We start from the raw sequence: 21529 nt of genomic DNA on the forward strand, positions 1-21529 counted from the left end.
GACTCCTTGATATTTTTAATTAAAATTTATTTAATTTTAAATGTTCTTTCCAACAGAAGAGGTAGGTATATTTCCACATATGAAAAATCAGTAACAGCCACAAATCAAAATAAGGAAGATTGACAAAAATCAACATACTCTTCTAATAGCAAATAAATGTAACTATTTTATGTTACTAATAAAGACATGAATTGTTTCATGTTTTAATCAGATAATAATAGTTTCATAATATATTTCTGCTAGTAACAGGAGTATTCAAAGGCTGCCTTTTCATCACAAAAATTGTTTCCCACAGTGATTTGTGCCAAGAGTCATGATGACCTTTGAGTCATCAGACAGGATTTTACTACAATTCTTTCTTATTTTCACCAACACCATCATCGTCAAGCCTCTAAGATTCTACAGATATCAGCAGATTTTTTAAATTAAATTACAACCAAAAGGGTATATTCTGACTAGAGGTGGAGAGATTCGACTATTCTGGTCAGCAAATGAATTCTAATACGCAAATTTAAATGTATCCACATTTCCAGCTTTGGACAAGAAAATGTAAAGTAACTGATTTTAATCAGTAGGTAATGAGTAATTTACCCAAAAAAATCAATATAGACTGTGTTTCTGTGATCGTCTAAAATTCAGACTGAAAAATGAGTGAATATAAGATAAATGAAAAATCTCATCCATTGGACAAGTGGGTGTGGACAGAGGGAGAGTTTCCAAAGTCACATAATGATTGCTTTGGTCTGGACAACATCAAGGCTAATTTTTAAAAAATGTTTAAAATAAAAACTTTATAAATAAAACATGTGGGTATTACACTTAACACTTTACTCAGTATAAAGTTTACTAGTACATAGAGCACATTTGCCTTTTCTCCCCATCCCTAAGCTCTCATTAGCCTCTGTTTTCCCTGAAATTTTATATGACATGGGAGTTTCCTCACTGTCAACAACAGTTAAGGCCCAGTTCAATTTATTCTCCTTTTGCTTTTCCGTTTTTCTGCTTTTTTCCATTTTCTATCACTAGCTGCTTTTCTGATTTGTTCACACCATTTGCTGAAATACCATTCATGGCTGTTTTTCCAGTTTTTTGTTTCTTAGGTTGGTTGTATGTCCGAACATAGAAGTTAAGAAAGAGACATATGAAGCTGATGGCGTAGACAATGAGAGCCCAGTGCATCCATTTGGGGAAGGGGCAGTCAGTGTAAAGAGACAGTGCTGTGTGCCCAATGGTCACATGAAACTGAACCTGAAAAACAGAAACAGCAGGAACATATACATTTAAAAATAAACTTATCAAAATGGCTCATTATTTGTTTCTTATAGATGGTAGACAGGTATTTGAATGAACACTATCCTTTAAAAACCAGTATTTTGATAAAATTTAGAAGATATTTGAGAGTAAGCGCAAAAAGAATCACTTTCAGAGTTTTTAAAAGGAGAAAAACCAAAATTGAGATCCTTAAAATGAAATGATTTTAAATTCTGATGTATCAATAAATGAAAGGTTCATGACATAAGAATTCTGAATTCTATGGTATTAACGAGGGTTAACTTTTTACAAGATTAACTTACGTGATTAACTGTCGTGAGAACTTATGGCTTAGAAATATAAACTCAACATCTTATTTGTAATGGGCAGTTGTGGTTTCTCTTTTAAAGTCAGCATTGACAATACCGATTATTATATTCAATATTATTAAAATAATTTATTCCATGTAAACCAGAAATTTATATCATATTAGACAACTTTTACAATTTTCCACGGCAAAAATGCAAACTTTAAGAACTTCTGGTTTCACAATGGTTCTTAAAACCTGCATCACCAAAAAAGGTTGTGTATAAGGGTATGATTAAGTACGGCATCACTCAAGAAGAGCCAGGTGCAGGCTCCAACAAAACAGATATAAATAATTCATCTGCTTTTGGTCACCTCTTCATTTTCTTGGAACCATTTACTAACTATCACGAAAAATGAATTACACAAACTATATAAACGGCTTAGACAAAAACTGAAGGAAGCTTCCTGTAGCATTTTACTTACAAATAAATCCTTCATACCCAACATTCCCAAAAGTTGTGTTTCCAGTTTGGTTAGCAAGTTGTTTAGCAATGTAAAGCAGAGATGGATAATATTTTCGAATGTGATTCCACTGATAAAACTGTGTACACACTATGATTAAAGCAAATTATAATAAATTCTAAAGCCTGAAGAATAGCTACCAGGTTGGTTTTGGATTATCAGTGTGATTACAGGCTGGTGCCCAACTCTAAATGTTACATGGATACATGCATCCAGACGCTACAAGAAGTCCTACTACAGACATATGCTGAAATTCGTCTGGTCTAAAGACTAACACTTGAAAACACCTGGCTCTGCTCTTTAAGGACAGTGTTCTAGAGAATCAAGAGTGGTTCTCTGGTTCTTATTCTCTTCTTTTAGTCCACCGCTTCCTTGGCTCTCTGCCTTCTTTTCAACTTTATATTCTAAATGTATGGAAACTATTAACAAGAACTGAAAAGTGGAATAAAAAACAGAAAATTTAAGTATAAGCAAGGACAAGATGAGGAGAGGTAATAAAATTTTAAGTTAAAAAAATTGCCTGAGTAAAAAAATTGTATTATTTTTCTAGTCACACATGAATTTATGTATGTTGTGGTATGCTTATATCTTTTTAAAGAATGTTTCTCTTAGAGGATAAGTGCTGTCTAGTCTTTTGAGGACATTATAAAAGCAAGTGGCTGTGACCATAAGCCCATGAAGAGGTAGGTTGGGGCCAAGGAGCCTCAACTGTTACAGCTAGAAGAGAAAGTTAATTTTTTAAAAGAAAATTGCCCCAAACAATGTGGCAATTTGCAATTAATTAAAAGTCAAACATTTTCAAGATTTCACCAGAAGAAACTTTAGAAGCATTTAACTCACCAGCTGCAACATGGTTAGGTATCGTTTCCACCAGAGATACTTTTGGATCCATGGGCCAAATGCAGTTAACCCATAGTATGAGTACATAATCACGTGGATAAAGGAATTCAACTGGGCTCCAAAAAATGCTTTAGAAGAAGAAGAGGTCATTGCAAGATACAAAAAACTTGATTAGGCAATATGTCATTGAGATATAAAATAAATGAATCCACATAATTTTCTAATATTTAAACCTGAGTACAGATTAGTAATAAAAGATGTAAGATAGTACTAATGAAAAAGCCTTCCCTTCAGATTAAGCTAGATATTTTTAAAGTTTAGATTTGGGGTTCTACCATGTAAATTAAAATGTGTGTTGTTAAATACTTTCCAAGTGGTAAATTTTCAAATGGGGTACTCCAGTGAGCTTAAGTAGGCCATTATAGAAAACTGTTGCTTATATTACTTTTAATTCTACTATTCATGGGGAAAAAAGGTTATGGTATATATAAGTGTCTGAGTAGATTGCAAATGTTCCATTACTGCCTTTAGATGTGTCAATACATCTACAACAAAACAGCACTTATTTCTTAGGTCTCTAAATAGTTTTAAATATGACAGCACTATACATATAAAACATAATCCATTTAGTATATATAAATTTACAAAGATATTCCAATCAGTCTAAACCAATGGCATTCTTTCTCTTTAGAATATTAATTAAATCAACATATAGATATAATAAGTAATAATTTTTGTCATAAAGTGATTTAAAGAGGCAGTTCAGATTTACTAATTTTCTTTTAAAATTACATAGTTTGACTTTTACTGTATTTTTTTTTTCAAAAGATGACTGGTAAGGGGATCTTAAACCTTGACTTGGTGTTGTCAGCACCACACTCTCCCAAGTGAGCCATGGGCCAGCCCTTACTGTATTGTTTTAAAGTGGGCCCCCAATAATAACTTGTAAGTGTGAATTCCTCAATTGCCAATTACTATAATATGACACTGGAAAGCAGTAAGGTGAACTGTATGATAATACTTATACCCTGCACCCTCAACAGGGGAATAATCTGTTTACAGTTCAACAATGTCAATCATCCTTAATCTACAGGCATCTGAAAAGACTGGAGGCAGATCCTAGCCAAACTGTGAATTCAGATCCTCTTTAACATTAGCAAGGCTACATAAAATTTCCTTTGAACAAGAATGAATAAGGTAAGTTAAGGCCTTTCCTAGAGCAAGAGTGAGCTCTGGGCTCAGATTGAAGGTGGAATCACCAGACTGAGCAGTTGTATCTTGGTATCCTTTGGATCAGAACTACTAGACCTGCTTCCCTCAAAATACTATTTTCTAGCATGGCTAACATTCAACAGGCTGAGAATGATAAGTGCTGGAGAGGTTTCAGAGAAAAAGGAAATCTCATACACTGTTTGTGGGGCTGCAAATTGGTGCAGCCTTTATGGCAAATGGTATAGATGTTCCTCAAACAATTACAGATAGATCTATCATATGACCCAGCTATTCCACTGTTGGGAATATAACCAGAGTAATGGAAATCATCATGCTGAAGGGAAACCTGTACTCCAATGTTTATTGCAGCTCTATTTACAATAGCCAAGAGTTGGAACCAGCCCAAATGTTCCTCATCTGATGACTGGATAAGGAAACTGTGGTATATCTACACAATGGAATACTACTCTGCTATAAAAAAGAACAAAATACTACCATTCACAACAACATGGATGGACTTAGAGAAATTTATATTAAGTGAAACAAGTCAGGCACAGAAAGAGAAATACTACATGTTCTCACTTATTTGTGGGAGCTAAAAACAAATAAATAAATAAACACACAAACAAATCAAGGGTTGGAGGGGGAAGGAGACAGAATAACCACAAAAATTCCTTACACTATTTAAATCAAGTGAACAAATATGATGTGGGGGTGGGGGTGGGGAGGGGGTGGAGAGGAACAGGTAAAAGGGCATGAAAATCAACTACAATGTATTTTGAAAAGTAAAATTTTAAAAATAATTTTAAAAATACTATTTTCCACATTTAGACTTGGTTTATGCTCATCTCTGGGGCAAATCGTTAAGTTTTAAAATTGTCACATATAAAAAGCTAAAGATTTATACTTTCTTCAAACTTTTAAAAACTGAAATGAACATAGAAACGATTAACCTTGAAAGCAAGATAAATGATAGACCAAGTCAAATTCTCAGGCTGTCCTTACTTTCCACCGAACACATTTACGTTATTTAATACATGCAGATACATTCCAGAAAAGGCTCACCTTGTCCCCCTGCAACCCACTTAATACCAATCCACCACAATGTAAACATTGTACAGTGATGATATACATGAAGGAAAGAAACTTGGTTGTTCTTCTTTCTTAGGATAAAAAACACTGTGTCCAAATACTCAACTCCTTTAGATACAAAGTACCACCACAGAGCAGCAGCTATCTGTAAAAAGAAAGGGAAAACATGTTATAAATACGAAAATGACACTATTATATGGATTTCTACTCACTGTAAGTCCAAAATAATCTTCATTGCACAAAACATACAAGGCATTGATTCCTTTTTGGTAAGTAGGTTTGAAACCTCAGCAAATATTCACGAGGAAAAAAATGGACAAGAGAGAGTCCAAAGCTATGTTCTACACAGTGCCAATAATTTACAGAAAATTTTCAGTCTGTTACAGAGGTGGATGTCATAAGATGTCAAACTGCTGAATACAGGGCTGTAAACACAGTCCCACTGCTATGCTTTTCAATCTAAGAAACTGAGATGTTTACTTTGTAAAGATAATTAAGTTGTTCCTGCTTAACCTACATTATACCTCACATAAACTTGCAAGTAAGTTTATGTAGCATCTGATCTCTGTCAGTGTCTTACTCTCCCTCATATTAACATGTGTAACGAAGTAAATCCAATCACAGCAGTCTGTATTGCATAGCAAAATATTTAAAGTGATAAATTGAAAGGAACAAACAAAAACCAAATATTTCCTAGGTCATAAATATAATCCTGCTTACATGAATAAGTCTTTTCTTTTCCTAGGCTCTAATTAAGACACCAGATGGTGCAGAAAGATTACATTACATGCTGAGATTAAGGATCCAGTGAGAGGTGACCTCTGTGTATATGTTTTAAAATATTCTACAAGAATCCTGCTATAACAATAACCAAAACTTAACCAAGTAGTTAAGTGATAAATGTCCTATAAACAAATAACAAATACGGCAGTAAAGAACTGAAATCCATTTATAAACTTTGTGTGTTAGGGGCTTGACAAATTCATTCATAGCCAGGCTTAGGTGTTTTAAAGTTGAAAGATCCCTTCCTCATTTTATACTTGCATCTGGTGGATGTCATAGGTTTTTGTTTGTTTTGGTTTTGCTTTTGAAAAACAAAATCACAATTTTAAAGTGTGGGAAAAGAGGAAAAATACAGGCCAAATTTTTTTAAAATGTCTTGTATTTACAGGTTGGGAATTATTTACTGAGTTTGCTTGAGTAATAACACTGTTAAAAATGATAAAATTGGTTCAAAATATCCTTGAAATAGTTAACTACCCACAGCAACACTAAAGTTAATATTCAACATTATGTTAGTACTTTAAAATAATATAACTATTACCAATAACTTTCAGAAGGAATGAGATAATGTCTTATTTTTCCTTCATCTGGGCTGCTAAACTACCCAAAATTCACATATAATAATAATAATTCTCCTCAGTTTGCAAATTGCATTAGATATCTTTAAATAGGCTACATACACCAAAGTGAACATAACAATGAATACAAAAATGAATCTCTGAGTAAAATATTCATTCTCCTGCATCCAATATTAGAGAGGAAAGGGGAGCAGGAGGACAGTTTCAAACACAATCTGTTGCAAATTTTGAGTTTTTCTCTTACCCAATTACAAGTTTCACAATAGCTCACTTTTTAAAGAACTCAAAATTTATGCATGTCAGGAGGGTAGGTTCACAATTATCAGAGTGTTATTTTTGAATCCTTATCCTAAAAAATATTAATATGTTGCTTCACCCAAGGGGGTTTTCTAAGTGTATTCCCAAAAGAAAGCATATCAAATACTTTTTCTTTTCCCCTCCCCCAAAGCAAGCAAGAAGTCAGCTTTCAGCTGAGGAAATTCTCTGACAATATGCTTATCAAAAGAAAATTTTTCCTAGCCAACAAATCTAAATCTAAATCTAAAGAATCTCCCTCATTCTTTCTCAATTACATCATGGGTTTTATTTTCTTCTTAACCACTTATTAATATGATCATTGTCTGCCTCACCACCCTCACTAAAATGCCAGCTCCACGAAGGCAAGGACCTCAGCTGCCTTGTCACCTCTGTGTCCCCAGCATCCCTCACAGTACCTGCATCTAATAGATGCTCAATAAATATTTATTGAATTAATAAAACCAACATGACTTTAGGGGTGATTTTTTCATCAGTCATAAGTCTTCTAACAGGGAAATGAAGATATGTACATAAAATGGTAAGAACATTAAAGCAATTTGGTCTTTGGTCTTGAAGAATACTGGTATTTATATCGTCCAACCCACATGCCAGAAAGCTATTTTTCTCAAGGGAAACTACTACATATTATATTATTACTACATACATTATATATAACATAAAATATACATATGCTTATATATGTTTTATGTTATATGGAATTGTTAATATGAACCACAGTATACAAGAGAAGTTCAATAAATACTCAGTAAAATAAGAAACTTTATTCTCTCTTCCATTTGAATTAAATGGTAATTTTACTAATGTAGGTGACTGAAAAATAAAATATGGTAACATATAACTAGTGGTTTATTTTTCTGCAAATACAATAAAAGCTAAATTGATTTAAAAAAAACTATGAGGATACTTCAAAAAGTTTGTGGAAAAATAGAATTAAAAGATAATACAATCTTTCCATAAGTCTCTGAAGTGCTGTCATATACAAACTGTGTTACACTTAATTTCCTAAATATTGCACGGTTCATAAAACATTTGCTTTTCTTCAGACTTTCTTCACAGATGAATTAGACTCTCCTGATAAGTTTCTATTCTGGACCAAAAATAACAACAAGAATCTAAAATAATATCTTTACACAAAATATGGAACTTTTTTTTTAAGTACTGCATTCTAGTAATCCAATATATATTCACTCTCTCACCACCAAATAAAAGAACATGCTGGAGGTACAAAAACAGATTTTCAGTTACGTACTTTTAAAGAAAATCATAGCTTTATTGATTCAAAACAATCCAGTAGAATTTCATTACTGTATTAAAGCACATTTCTCATAGACCGGGGCCTATAAAATTAACTTCTAATGATTAACAGTATTTTTAATGTACTTACCCTGACTTCATTAACATTATTAGAATAATCCACACTCTGGCAAATATAGCTATATCCTGCATTATATGATCCCATGAATAACTGGAAAAAGAAAGCAATAATATTTAGAGTAAAGCTTTAGTAGATACTGCATTAAAAACACTAAATACAATATGCAACTTTCCAAATTATTTCAAAAGCAGAATTCTCTTAAAAAATTTCAAATGCATTAAACATTCAATTCATTGGAATTTCTAAAAGTTTCTATGCATCGATCTGTTCCATTTTCAAAATCTAAATTAGAAATCACATGTAACTTTTGGACTGAGATAGCAACTCTATCTACTTTATAATATTAAGAGAAAATTTTATTGCCATGACTCAGATATAAGAGTTATCCTGCCTTCGCTGGTCTTTATTCTTGATCCAGAATGGTCTGTATCTAGCAAATTAGGTAAAGGTATCCAAATAAATTAAATGAACGTTTTTATGAAGTTGAAATTCTGTAGGCTAGGTTGTCAACTGAAGAAAGACTTTTCAAAGAAGAGCTACTGTTCATTTTCCTAGCATCAATAGTTCTCTGAAATCATACAGAATCGTAATGAGTCTCTTATGAAACAAATTCCTTACACTCTTGCAACTTAAAAAATGGCTGTAGGTCAAAAGAGTAGGAGAGAAGAAAATAAATAAATAAAATAAAAAATGAGTCAATCTAGCCTTTAGGATTTCCTTTCAAAATGCCATGGAGAATTTGCTGGTGCCCAGAAAAGTACATGATGATTAGTAGCAACAGTTGTATGATAATTAACACATTTTAGTTCCAGCTCAAAATACAATTACATTACATAATAGGATTTAACTTGAAATCAGTATTTATATATTTGCATATTCTGATCAGTTACCAAACTTGAAAACTGCTGAATAAGCATTATAAATAAGTAGTTACTACTGTTTACTAAGTACTAAGATATGCTAAACACTATGCAAAAATTACCTCACTTAACTCTGATCATAACCCTAGAAGGTAGGTATTTTTCCCATTTTACAGAAGAAAATGAAGCTAAGAAAAATTAAATAATTTCCAATACCAGGACAACTAATAAAGATTACTTTAGAATCCAGTCTGATTCAAAATTCCATCACATGTTCTCACTTACTGGTGGGAGCTAAAAATAAATAAATAAATTCACACACACACCAAAATAAAAAAAAACTGGGGTAAGGGAAGAAGACATTACAACTGCAATTCTTTGAAGTTGAACAGAAAGGACATTGTTGGGGGGGAGGGGGGAGAAGGAAGAAGGAGGGAGGTTTCGGTAATGGGCCACAATAATCAACCACATTGTATATCGACAAAAAAAAAAAATTCCATTTTAAACAACTGTTCTATACTTTATATTTCATATATTTGTTATCTAAAAATGAGAAATGTCAAAAATTTTCTTTTAGAGTAGCTAACAGTTATTTGGGGTACAATATTATAATGTTGGTTTTACACATCCTTGTTTTTAAATTTCCTATAGCCATGAAGAATTACTATCGAGTGATTTTAAGAAGCCTACCTCTCTGAAGATAAAAAGGTTAAGCAAAACCATCCCAAAATTATAGAAAATGAGCACAAAGCGCATCTGAAAGGGTTCTCGGTCCTTCATCCATTTTGGACCCAGCCACACAAACAGGAGATAAAGAGTACTTATGCTTATTGTAGGCCATGGAGATTGCATCAGAGGCCAATTTTCCACACGTTTATCTATAGAGAGAACAAAATAGCATACAATTCATTAAATAATACATGTTTATAAAATAAATGTTTTAGGAGTTAAAATGTTTCAACTTAATTCCTAATCTGACAAATACAGATCACTATTCTTTGAGTCCCAACAAAAATACATAGTATAAAAACCAAAGAAGCAAGGCTGATTCCTGCAAGTTACTTTTGAAAACTGTTTCATTACTATGTCACACATCAGGTTTTATACAGAACCAAGAGAGCAAGGATAATAAATAAAACTCACTAAAAATAGAGGAGATAAGCTTGGGATGAAAAGTTAATAAAAGACTTCATAGACAGAATATAAACATTTTAAGAAAACACTTGTCTTTCTATATTAAGCATGAGAAATTTATCAGTGCCATTTCAAAGCAGCACTCTCTGTCCATTCCTAAAGCAAGTGAGAATTAGACTTATGAGATATGGGTTAAAGGAAGCCACTGGCTGGAATATTTCTAGATACTGAAGGTAAGAATGCAGCTATTCTTGAGGGATTAAGTTAGCGTTCATTATAATTCTGTAAGTTATTTAAATGATAATAATATTCAAGATATTTTTCAAACTTTTTCATCAAGAGTATGCATCTATTTTATTCCCCATGAACAACCAATCTGTGTGCTTTTCTCTGAAGCTATAAGTCACTTAACTTACATAAGTGTAAATATATATAACAAACACATTAGTTCATTTAAAATGAATTGACTGACCATAATATTCAAGTATGCAACCCTGAATCAATCTTACAATAGAATGTAAGTAAAACATTTCTAAAAGAAGCATCATAATGAAATAAAGGACTAATAAAAATCCATCTTTTAATACATTATAAGAAGATACTAATTTTTATATTTCTAAAAGCTAAATTACATTTAAAGTTTGCTAATCTAATGTTTAGTTTATTTTTGGCAATGCAAAACACTTTTATACTCTATTCTGTGGAAAATAATGTATTTTTAAAATAGTAAAAGAAAATGTTTTTTAGCCAGTTCCTAGAACCCAGCCTAAATAAATTTAACTTAATTGCTGATTACAATACCCCCCTCCCCCATTTAACCTGTCATTTTTACTAAAACTACATATGCAAAAGGATTCTGGATTAGATAATTAGGTCTTAAAATACCTTATGTAAAGATAAATGAACCTGTTTCTATACACTGTCAATAGAAAATAAGATATAAAACACAAAATACATTTAATCAGATAATCTCCAAAGTTGGGAAGTGATATAATAACTATGGTTTGAATAAAATCAGAGTTGTTAAACAGGTGAGATAGTGACCTGAAATAAAAACACATATGGGAACAAAAAATCCAGAAAAAATGATTTTATCTCATAGCTTACAAAGGAGGTCTACTACTCATGGAAATTATGGTTATATTACTCAAATCAAACATATTCCAGAGTTCAAAATAAAGGAAAATATTTGAAAGAGAGGAGAAAGGGAGTAAACCTCTCACAAGGATGAAGTGACTTAAAGGATGAAGAGGCTGACTTCTGCTAAAGGCTTTGTGCCAAACCATGCTCTTTTCAATGACTGTTCACCTTTCTTTAATGACATTTTATCCTTCTATGTTAAGTATCCTTTTATTACCATATTTTTCTATGCCAAAGACCCCCCCCCCAAAATACAAAATGCTTATCTACTTAGGTCTTTATTTTTCTATATTATAGAAAAAAGATTTAGACAAACTCTTCTCTACAAACTACAAGGCAGATACTGTTTTTTCCATGAGATGGATACAAAGAGCAAAAGTATTCTGTTAGTGGATAATCTATGCAACAAAGAAAGATAAATTCACCTGTCAGGAGATTTTACTTTCTAACATCATGGATTATTTCTCACCCCTACTATTTCTCACGACATGCAGAATGCCTATAGACTTTGATGGAAGTTGTGAGCAGCAAGTACAAAAATACAAGAGAAATAGGTCCAAAAATTTTCCAGAAGTTAAGAGTAAATAAAAATACTCATTCTTTTTGATGTATAGTGTGGTATGCTGTATTGTTCTCTCATTCAATAGAGTAATTTGAAGAGAGGACTACCAAAGAGAGGGTAAGAGACACAAGAAGCTGAAGATATTACAGTACGAAACACTAACACAGGCCAATAGAAGAATAAAAAGGTGGAGGGAAACAGATAGGAAATAACAGCTATAAAAGAAAGCACACAGGACTTATCAGTAAATAGACTGGCTGAGTTCTAAAGCTGGTTCTAACACTGGCACTGCTATACTATGCACAGGACCCTAGGGACACAACCTCTCTCACTTCCCTCATCTATGAACCCTGAAGGGGAGAATGTAAACCAGGTTAGTGCTTCTCTAGCTGTAATAAGAAAAATAATCACCTGGGTGGCAGACTTAAAATGCAAGTTCTTATACAGTCGGTCTGGGATGCAGCCCATTTCTAGGAAGACTGTGCATTTTCTAGGAGGTTCCCAGTGATGCTATGCCATTATTCCATGGACCACCCTTTGAGCAGTAAGAAATTAGATGATCCTTTAGGTTCCTTTTAATTTCTGAAAACTGTCACTTTTAAAAATAATAATTAGGAGGAAGAATGGATTGAAGGTGAGGAAAACTGGATCAAGAAAGTTTTAACTGGTCAGAGGACTCATTTTGCACTGCCAGAGCAAACACCTGTACATGTTTTCTACTCCATTACAGCACTCATCACACTGTCCAGTGACCTTCCTTTAAACCTAATCTCCCTGAAAGCAAGGTCTGGGTCTTTCATTCTTGTATTGCAAGGCCTATCAAGGTATCTAAACATTTATTTGATGAATAAATAAATTTCATAATAGATGATTTTTCATAATAGTCCTTTATTCTCTATCCCTTCTGCCAAATTCAACAGTACCTTTATTGTTACTCAAAGTTTCTTCAGTGTCCAGCCATCTTTTCCTAAAGCTCTTCCCAAGTCCTCCTGTACGTTGGCATAACAACTTTAACCTCAAGTGAACAACACTTCAACCCAGTATTTAGTGAGTGTGTGCTCCGTAAGGCTCAATGTTCTTTATTTCATTGCTTACTCGAGGGGAAAAAAGCAATGCCCTCATTTCTTTGCCCAACAATGCAAGTCACGCATTCATTCAGCAACTACTTAATAAATCCCCATTTTTGCCACATTTCACACCATACCCCCTTCTCAAATTAGCCCTTCCAGTTCACACAGCTCAGAGAGCTCTCAACAATTCCACCTCTTACAACTATTATGGAGGTTGTAGTAATTATCAGCACCTAAACCACAGTGTAACAACTCCTATCCAAATATTTGCATGAAATTTTTCTACATATTTGCATATCATTATACAAGTTATATGTGTCTTTATGTATTTGTTTGCATTAATATTTTCTTTAGGGTTTCTGACAGGAATAAATATCCTACACTTCTTTTACATCTTTCCTTTTCTACTAAAAAAAAAAAGACTGTGCCACAATAGTGCCATACAATGATATGAAAACTTACCATTACTAACAAGTGCCCCTAATTCTTAAACCAAAAAATGTTGGAGGACTAAAACACTAAAAAAGGTCATGAATAGTAAAGCTTCATATATTTTACATAATCCTTGAATACATTAAAATAATAAACTTCCCCCATTATCATTAACTAAAATGTTTAAATAAACATTTTAAAACTAAATTAAATCCTCTATTCATTTTGGTTACACTGAATCCAAGTGTAGGTTATATACATTAAAGTGACAGAAGATATATTTCTAGTATGTTGTTAATATCCTAAAGCTACACAGTTTTGGGTGGAATTCTATACTATAAACTTAGTAGGAAAAAAACAAAAAATCAAAATTCTATTGAAGCCCTGCTCCTTCTGCCATCACTAAAGTCAAATTCTATCATCAAAAAGTACCAAGATCCAAATGAGTTCTATGTAACATTCTTGGGAATTCTCTCTTTGGAAAGCTTTTGGGGGGGGGGAGATCAAAAATGGCACAAATATATATTGACCCGTAATTAGTTTTTCAAATTCTCTTATTTTATATTTTATACTACTAATATGTTTATTACCATTATATTTATATCTTCATGTCTTAATGATTCTGATCTTATTTTGAGTAGATATTTATTAATAATGTTAAGTCTTTCATGTTGCCACATAAACCTATAACTAAACTAGAATTGTAAAAGTTTAGATTTTGAAATGATCCCTTCATCTTAAAAATGAGATTCAGAGAACTCAAGAGACTTGCCAAAGAAGGTAAAGCAAGAGCTTCCTGTATCCTAGAAGCTATTCTAGTACTATTCAGTCATCATACACATTAAGTTTAAGAAAAAAAAATTTCCCATCAATTTCTTTGCAAATTACAGATACATATATTATACTTTAAGATTGTTCCTTTAAGGAAAAGAAGAGAGAACTACAAAAGTTCCCTCAGTAGAATGACAAGAGGTACTCAAAGGAGCCCAGTTGCCCACTTTATTAATTAGGTGCTGCATCTTGAAAGACCTGGTCAAGGATCACACATGCTCTGGAGGCCATGACATAAAGTGGGGGGAAAGGACTAAGGATGTCTAGCCTGGAAAAGAGAAAAAAGGCTCATTAAATATTAAGAAAACTTATGAGAGATGAGATTTATTCTCTGTTTTCAGAGGGCAGAATTAGAGCCAGTGAGATGCTGTCAGACAGAATAGGGCTAGGCTTGTGAACCAAACTGACTCCATTCCCCCCGCAGAGGACACTTTGTTACACTTCCACTCCTCAGTCATGAGACACCCCCCCCCCCCAGGGCACATGATTTCCCCATGGCCTGCCGAAATAAAACAAACTGAGATAAGAGGGGAACAGATATTCACTCAGTTGTAAAACCCCTCCCCAAGGCTTATTTATCACAATTGCAAAAATTACAGATTAACCCTAAGACCCCTTTAGGAATTCCTGCATGTGCACAAAGCTTCAAGGTGATTGCTACAATGACCCTCCTGAACTAACTATGAAGAACACCATCACCATCTTGGATCTACTGAGCAGGTGCAAGGACCAAAGCCGTAACTGAGCATGTGCCCATGATGCAACCAGGAAGAACAGAATGGACCACCTCTAGTGACGCTGGCCTTCACCTTTTAACTCCTTTCCCTACAAAAGACCCTGAAAAGCTCCCCTCAGAGAGCCAGGCTTCCTGTAGCTACTCCCCTTATGCATAAGTCTATCTCCTCTTTTAATAAAATGTTGCTTACTTTACTACTGGATACATTGCTCATTTCTATGACTTTGGGACCCAAGAGCCTAATTTGGTAACAGTTATAGGAAAGTAAATTTCACCTAAATTCAGAAAAATTTTAACCACTGGGTCTTTCCTTCTGTATGCAGAAGGAACTGTCTCCTTTGCTAATGAGTTCCTTATCCTAGTTTTAAACTAAATATAAGCAAACCTAAAGCCAAATATTATAGCAAATCAAGCTCAGGAGCAAAAGACTTCATTTCACTAGTGAGAATTACTAAGACACATAATCCCTTCCAGACCCTTAAGGGTTAACTCTTTCTCAGGAAATAGTTGCCAATGAGAATATTTTGACTGTTTCATAAAGCTCATGCCAAATAGGATTGATTTGTTTACAAATATTAATGTGGTCAACAATCACACAATTTTATCTATATTAAGAGGCCACATAATAGTTATGTTTGTCAAAACTCATAAACTATTCACTAAAAAGAGTCAATTTTACTATGTGTAAATTATGCCATTATAAAAAATGGGGTGGGAAGTGGAACAGTCCATCTGAAATGGGGTTCCCTTGAGCACCCTCCACCAATAGGATTTTATTCTTAATCTGATTTGTATCTTAAGATCACTTAGGATTGTGGAATAGACAGAACAGACTTTGAAGTCAGACTCTCTACCTCTTTGGAGCTAAGTGATTTGGGGCAGGTTACTTGGTTCCTAACCTCTCAAAGCTCATTATCTATTAGAGGAAAGGACAGACACGAAAACTCAATTGCTATGCAGCATGATGAATGCAGTATCATGATGAATGCCTTAGGTACTGTGGCAGGACAGAAAAGGGAGAAAGGCAGGCTTCAAAAGCAGACACTTGAAGTTTTTCTCAAGGAAGAAAAATTTGCCAAGCAGACGGGTAGGGAAAATGATCTTTTTTCAGAGGGCAGAATTAGAGAGACCTACTAAAGTTCTTTAGTAGAATGACAAGAGATACTCAAGTGAGAATATCTGAATACTCTGGGAGAATGGAATGTATAAACAGCCCAGAAGCAAGAAATAAAACACTTATCATGGTAACAAAGCAGGCCTGAAATAAAGAATATATACAAGGGAAGAGGACAGGAGATTCCTTAAAGGGTCTTACAAACTATGCTGAGGAGGCCAGAACTTATCATGTAGATAATGGGGAGATATCTGATTAGTTCTGGCTTTTAAATGATGCTGTGGAGGCAGTGGGGGAATGGACTGAAAGGGAAAGAGATATGTCAAGAGGCAAGGAAACCAACTGAATTGACAGTTCCTAAACACCCATCTGTTGCTACACTGCCCACATAAGAATCATGTGCTTATTAAAAATATAGATTCCCAGGCCCTACCCCAGTCCTACTGAATCAAAATGTCTGCAGGTAGGGCCCAGCACTATGATGTCAAGGTTCCTGGGTGATTGTGATAGGAAGCCAGACATGGAGAACAGTATACCACAAGAGTTGATGGAAATCTGGACTCAGGGGCTGTACTGGTGATGGATGGGATACGCAGATATGAAAGTTACAAGTGTAAAATCTAGTCTCGGTGACAGGTATGGATGTGAAAGGTGAGAGTAAAAGAAAAGTTCAGGATTCCTTCCAGATTTCTGGCCTCACTGGCAACATAGATGGTGAAGTCATTATCCAGGACAGAGCATCCAGGAAGAGAAGCAGATCTGGGAGGAAATGATCAAATGAATGTTCAACATCACATGTTTGAGGTACATGTGGAACACTAGGTAGAGATGCCTAGTAGGCCCTGGAGCTGCAGGGGAACTGCCAGGGCTTGTGGACACACAGAGGAGTCATTGACAATGAAACTCACATCAGAGTCTAAGATCACAAGAAAAAGAGTGTATAGCATGACAGAATAAAATGAAAAAGGATTGAACCAGGGGACACGAGGGAAGAGTGGGTAAAAAGGCAGCAAATCAGCCAGAGACAACAGGAAAGGAGAAAATGACATCATAGAGACCAAGAGGGCAAGATGTTTCCAAAAGGACAGGGCATTCTTTTCATTCTTTTTGTCTTTTAAATGAGGAAATAATTACCTCATAGGGTTGATATGTGACGATTAAATGAACTAAATTATGTGACAGTTGCTAGCACACATGGATGCCACAAAGTCATTCCCTTCTGTTGCACTCAACTCTCTTCCCATTCCAAATCTTCACACAAGCGGACCTATGTCAGGAATAATCTAAGCCCTTCCACTCAAGCCCTTCAATATCTTCTAGGCCTTTTCTTCCTGATCAAAGAGTTCTCTGGGTTCTGAATATGGACTCTCAAATAAAATTACCAGCATTAGAATCCTCACTTACCAGCTGAATAAACTCAAGAAGTTACTTATTCTCTCTGGCCTTATGGATGATAATAGGGTTGTTGTGAGGACTAATATGTGTATAGTGTCTGACATAGAGTAAGAGCTCAATAAACGTTGGCACTGTCACTGTTACTGACAGCACTCAAACCACCAAATCCTCCTCTCTCTTCCAAGAGAAGAGTTAAACCAAATTAAAGAAAAACTACCATCAATAACTAAACTTAGGAGAAGAGTGTATACTGAGAAGACAGGACATTTTATAACTCACATACTAGGAAGACAGAATATTTTACAACTGTCTTTATTCAGGAGATCAAATAACATAAAAATTCTCACTAACTAAATTTCTAAGTTAGGCAGAGAAGCTGTTTTTTAAAAACTCCTTTTCTTAAAGATAATATAAACAATATTTTAATAAAGAAAAAAATACTTGTAGTTTTCAAGTAACCCAAGTAATCTCTACTAACATACAAACAGCTGTAATTAACACAACAAATTATCACTATTATTATGGATTGAAATGTGTTCCCCCAAAAGTTTAATGTGTTGGAGGCTTGGTTCCTGTAGTGACAGTGTTAAGAGGGTGGGAAATCCTATTATGGTAATTTAAAGGTGGTACCTTAAAGAAGTGATTAGATTGTAGAACTACACCATAGAGGAATGTATTACTAATGGTGGTTAGGGGCGTGGTTCAGAGAGCTTTAAAATGAGAGCACATGAAGACTCTCTGCTCTGCCATTTCTGCCATGTGAGACCCCTGGGTCACTGTTGCCACCACCAAGACCCTCACCAGATATGTTTCCTGAACTGTGGACTTCTCAGCCTCCAAAATTGTAAGCAATAAACATCATCTTTTTACAAAATATCTGGTTCCATGTATTCCGTTATAAGCAACAGAAACATACTAATACAGAAAATTGATACCAGAGAAGTGAGGTGTTACTTATAACAAATACTTGAACATGTGGAAGTGGCTTTGGAACTGGGTGTTGAGGAGAGGCTGGAAGAATGTGAAGGAACAGGCTAGAAAAAGCCTAGATGCTGGTGAAAGTTTAGAAAACAAGAAAACCAGGGAAAGTTTGGAATGTTGTAGAGACTGGTTAAATGGTGGTGACCAGAATGCTTATGGAAATATGGACTATAAAGACCATTCAAAGAAGGTCTCAGATAGAAATGAGAAGGAGCTTATTGGAAACTGGGGCAAAGATCGCCTTTGCTATGAACTGGCAAGGAACTTGGCTGCATTCTGCTCATGCCCAAAAGTTTTATGGAATGTGGAACTTAGAGATGTTGAACCAGAGTATTTGGCAGAAAAAATTTCTAAGCAGCAAAACATTCAGGAAGCTGCATGGCTGTTTTCAACAGCCTACACTGAGTTGTGGCAGTAAAGGCATGACATAACGCCAGAATTTATAACTAAAAGGGAAACACTGTAAAGATTTAGAAAATTTGCAGCCTGGCCATGTGGTAGAGAAGCAGAGAGCATTTTCAGGAGAAAAATGCAATGGTGCTAAGAAGATTAGTACAAAACAAAGAGATTATCAAGAGAAGGGGAAAAGGCCCTGAAGGCATTGCCTCTGGGGTGAACCCTTCCATTACAGGCCCAAAGGCCTAGGGAGACAGAATGGTCTTGGGGAACAGGTCTGAGGTACCTTCCACAGACTCCCTGCCCAGGGACACCTCAGGATGCTGCTCCCCACTGTTTTGCTCCCCAGTACCCCAGCTGTTTTGGCTGCTCCTGCTGTGGCTAAATTGGCCCAAGGTGTGGCTGGACCTGTAGCTTTGGAAGATGCAAACTGGAAGCCTTGGCAGCATTCATGTGGCATTAGGTCTGCAAGCTTGTAGAATGCCAGAGCTGTGAAGGCTTGGAAGCCTCCACCCCAATTTCAAAGGATGTCTGGTAAAGTCTAGAGACCCAGAAGGAGATCTGTCACAGGGGCAGAGTCACCGCAGATAGCCTTTGCTACAGCAATGGCAAGCAGAAACGTGGGGTTGGAGCTGCAGCAGGGAAACCCCATCAGTGCCATGCCCAGTGGAGCCGTGAGAGCAGGACTGCCATGGAGATCCCAGACTTGCAGAGCTACCAGCGTGCACACCAGCCTGTGGGACCTAAAGCATCACCTGAGACTAGGAAAGCTATAGAAGTGGAGCTGCCTGACGACCTGGAGATCCAATTCCTGCACCAGCATGTAGAGGACAAGGAACATGGAGTCAAGATACATCATTTGCCAGCTTTGAGATTTAATGCCTGCCCTGCTGGATTTTGGACTTGCTAAGGACCTGTTTTCCCATTTCTCTTGGCCTATTTCTCCCTTTTTGAATGGAAATGTGTACCCTATGTTGTCCCACCATTGTATCTTGGACGTAGATGACTTGTTTTGTTTTCACATTTGGGACTGTGAACTTTGGACTTCTGAATTGAAATGAATTAAGACTTTAGGGACGAAATGAATGTATTTGTATGTGAAAAAGACATGAGTTTTGGAGGGCCAGGGGCAGAATATTATGGATTGAACTGTGTCCCCCCAAAAGTTTAATGTATTGGAGGCTTGGTCCCCATTGTGACAGTGTTAAGAGGGTGGGAAATCCTATTACGGTAATTGAAAGGTGGTGCCTTGAAGAGATGATTAGATTGTAGGACCATACCATAGTGAATGGATTAGTAATGGAGGTTAGGGGCATGGTTCAGAGTGCTTTAAAAGGAGAGCCCATGAAGAGTCTTTGTCCGCTCCACCATTTCTGCCCTGTGAGACACCTGGGTCACTGTTTCCACCACCAAGACCCTCACTAGATGTGTTCCCTCCACTGTGGACTTCCCAGACTCTGAAACTGAAAGCAATAAATTTCGTTTTCTTACAAAGTACCAAGTTCCATGTATTTTGTTATAAGCAACAGAATCAGACTAATACAACTAAGTATATCAAAACAACTTCTGTTCAAATCTCTAACAGTCCTACTTTTTCTGAAAGGCTGATTTCTTTTAAGGCTGTTTGTAGCTCAGGATTTCTACCAGTCAAAATGAACTATCTTCCCCATGTAGTCTAAGCTAGTAAAGTTTTACTACCATGTCCCAAAAGAAAAATTGGTACAATTTTTAAATTGTAAAACATCTAAATTCCTAAAGGAATTAAAGAGAAAGAACACAAGATTACAGTAGGAAATAGTCAGCTGGGGAAGTCACAAGGATCAGAGGCAGCTTGATACAGGGATGAGGGACAAGACTAGTTAAGAAGAACTGGATTCTAGTTCTGGCTACTGTTTTCTAGCCCTATGACTGTGAACCTGAAATTCTCTGAGCCATCATTTCCTTGTATGTAAAATGGAGGTGATAATAAGATTATCCAAATCACTGCCCTTTGATTTAGGTAAAATGAACAATCTTTACTGATCAATATAAAATGTTCTTAGAAGATATATAAAGTCCCTGTTAGGGTAAAAAACAATGAAATGCTCAATGAAAATACATGCCATCATTTTGCTTTTAACTTAATAACTTAAGCACATTTAAAAATTCTTCTTTTTCCATAATAGTACATAGTAGTAGATTACAAAAAAAAAAAAATGAGTAATATTCCATGCCCATGCTACTCAAAGTGTGGTCCATGCACCAGCAGGAAAGTTTCACCTGGAAGCTTACAAAAAATGCAGAATCTCAGGCCTTACCCCAGAACTACTAAGACAAAAATCTGCATTTTAATAAGATTCCAAGGTGATTTACACATTAAAGTCTAAGAAACACTGCTCTAGTCTACTCAGAAATGTGAGCCTACTTTATATAACATATAACCAAGTCATAAAATAAATGTTTAATTTGTTCCTAGATTCCCCTAACTGCAGGACCTTCACACAACAGGACAAAATGGGGCAGTCATGTGATACACAGTCACATGCCACATAACAAGTTCTCTGTCAGCAAGGGACCACATATATGACAGTGGTCCCATGAGCTTATAAAGGCTATACT

The 21529-nt window shown here is 35.3% G+C and overlaps 1 protein-coding gene across 1 annotated transcript in view; it reads right to left on the reverse strand.

The window, feature by feature from the left end:
* Positions 1-972: 972 nt before the first annotated feature.
* Positions 973-21529, reverse strand: part of ELOVL4 (ELOVL fatty acid elongase 4) — a 30343-nt gene continuing 9786 nt past the window's right edge. Inside the window, exons 2-6 of the mRNA XM_063098453.1 lie at positions 9831-10018; positions 8290-8370; positions 5200-5371; positions 2923-3050; positions 973-1248 (exon numbers count right to left, since the gene is read on the reverse strand). Of these exons, the coding sequence (XP_062954523.1) occupies positions 973-1248; positions 2923-3050; positions 5200-5371; positions 8290-8370; positions 9831-10018 (845 nt within the window). The remainder of the gene's footprint in view (positions 1249-2922; positions 3051-5199; positions 5372-8289; positions 8371-9830; positions 10019-21529) is intronic.

The sequence above is a fragment of the Cynocephalus volans genome, chromosome 5 (assembly GCF_027409185.1).
Source record: "Cynocephalus volans isolate mCynVol1 chromosome 5, mCynVol1.pri, whole genome shotgun sequence".
In the NCBI taxonomy this organism is placed as follows: Eukaryota; Metazoa; Chordata; class Mammalia; order Dermoptera; family Cynocephalidae; genus Cynocephalus; species Cynocephalus volans.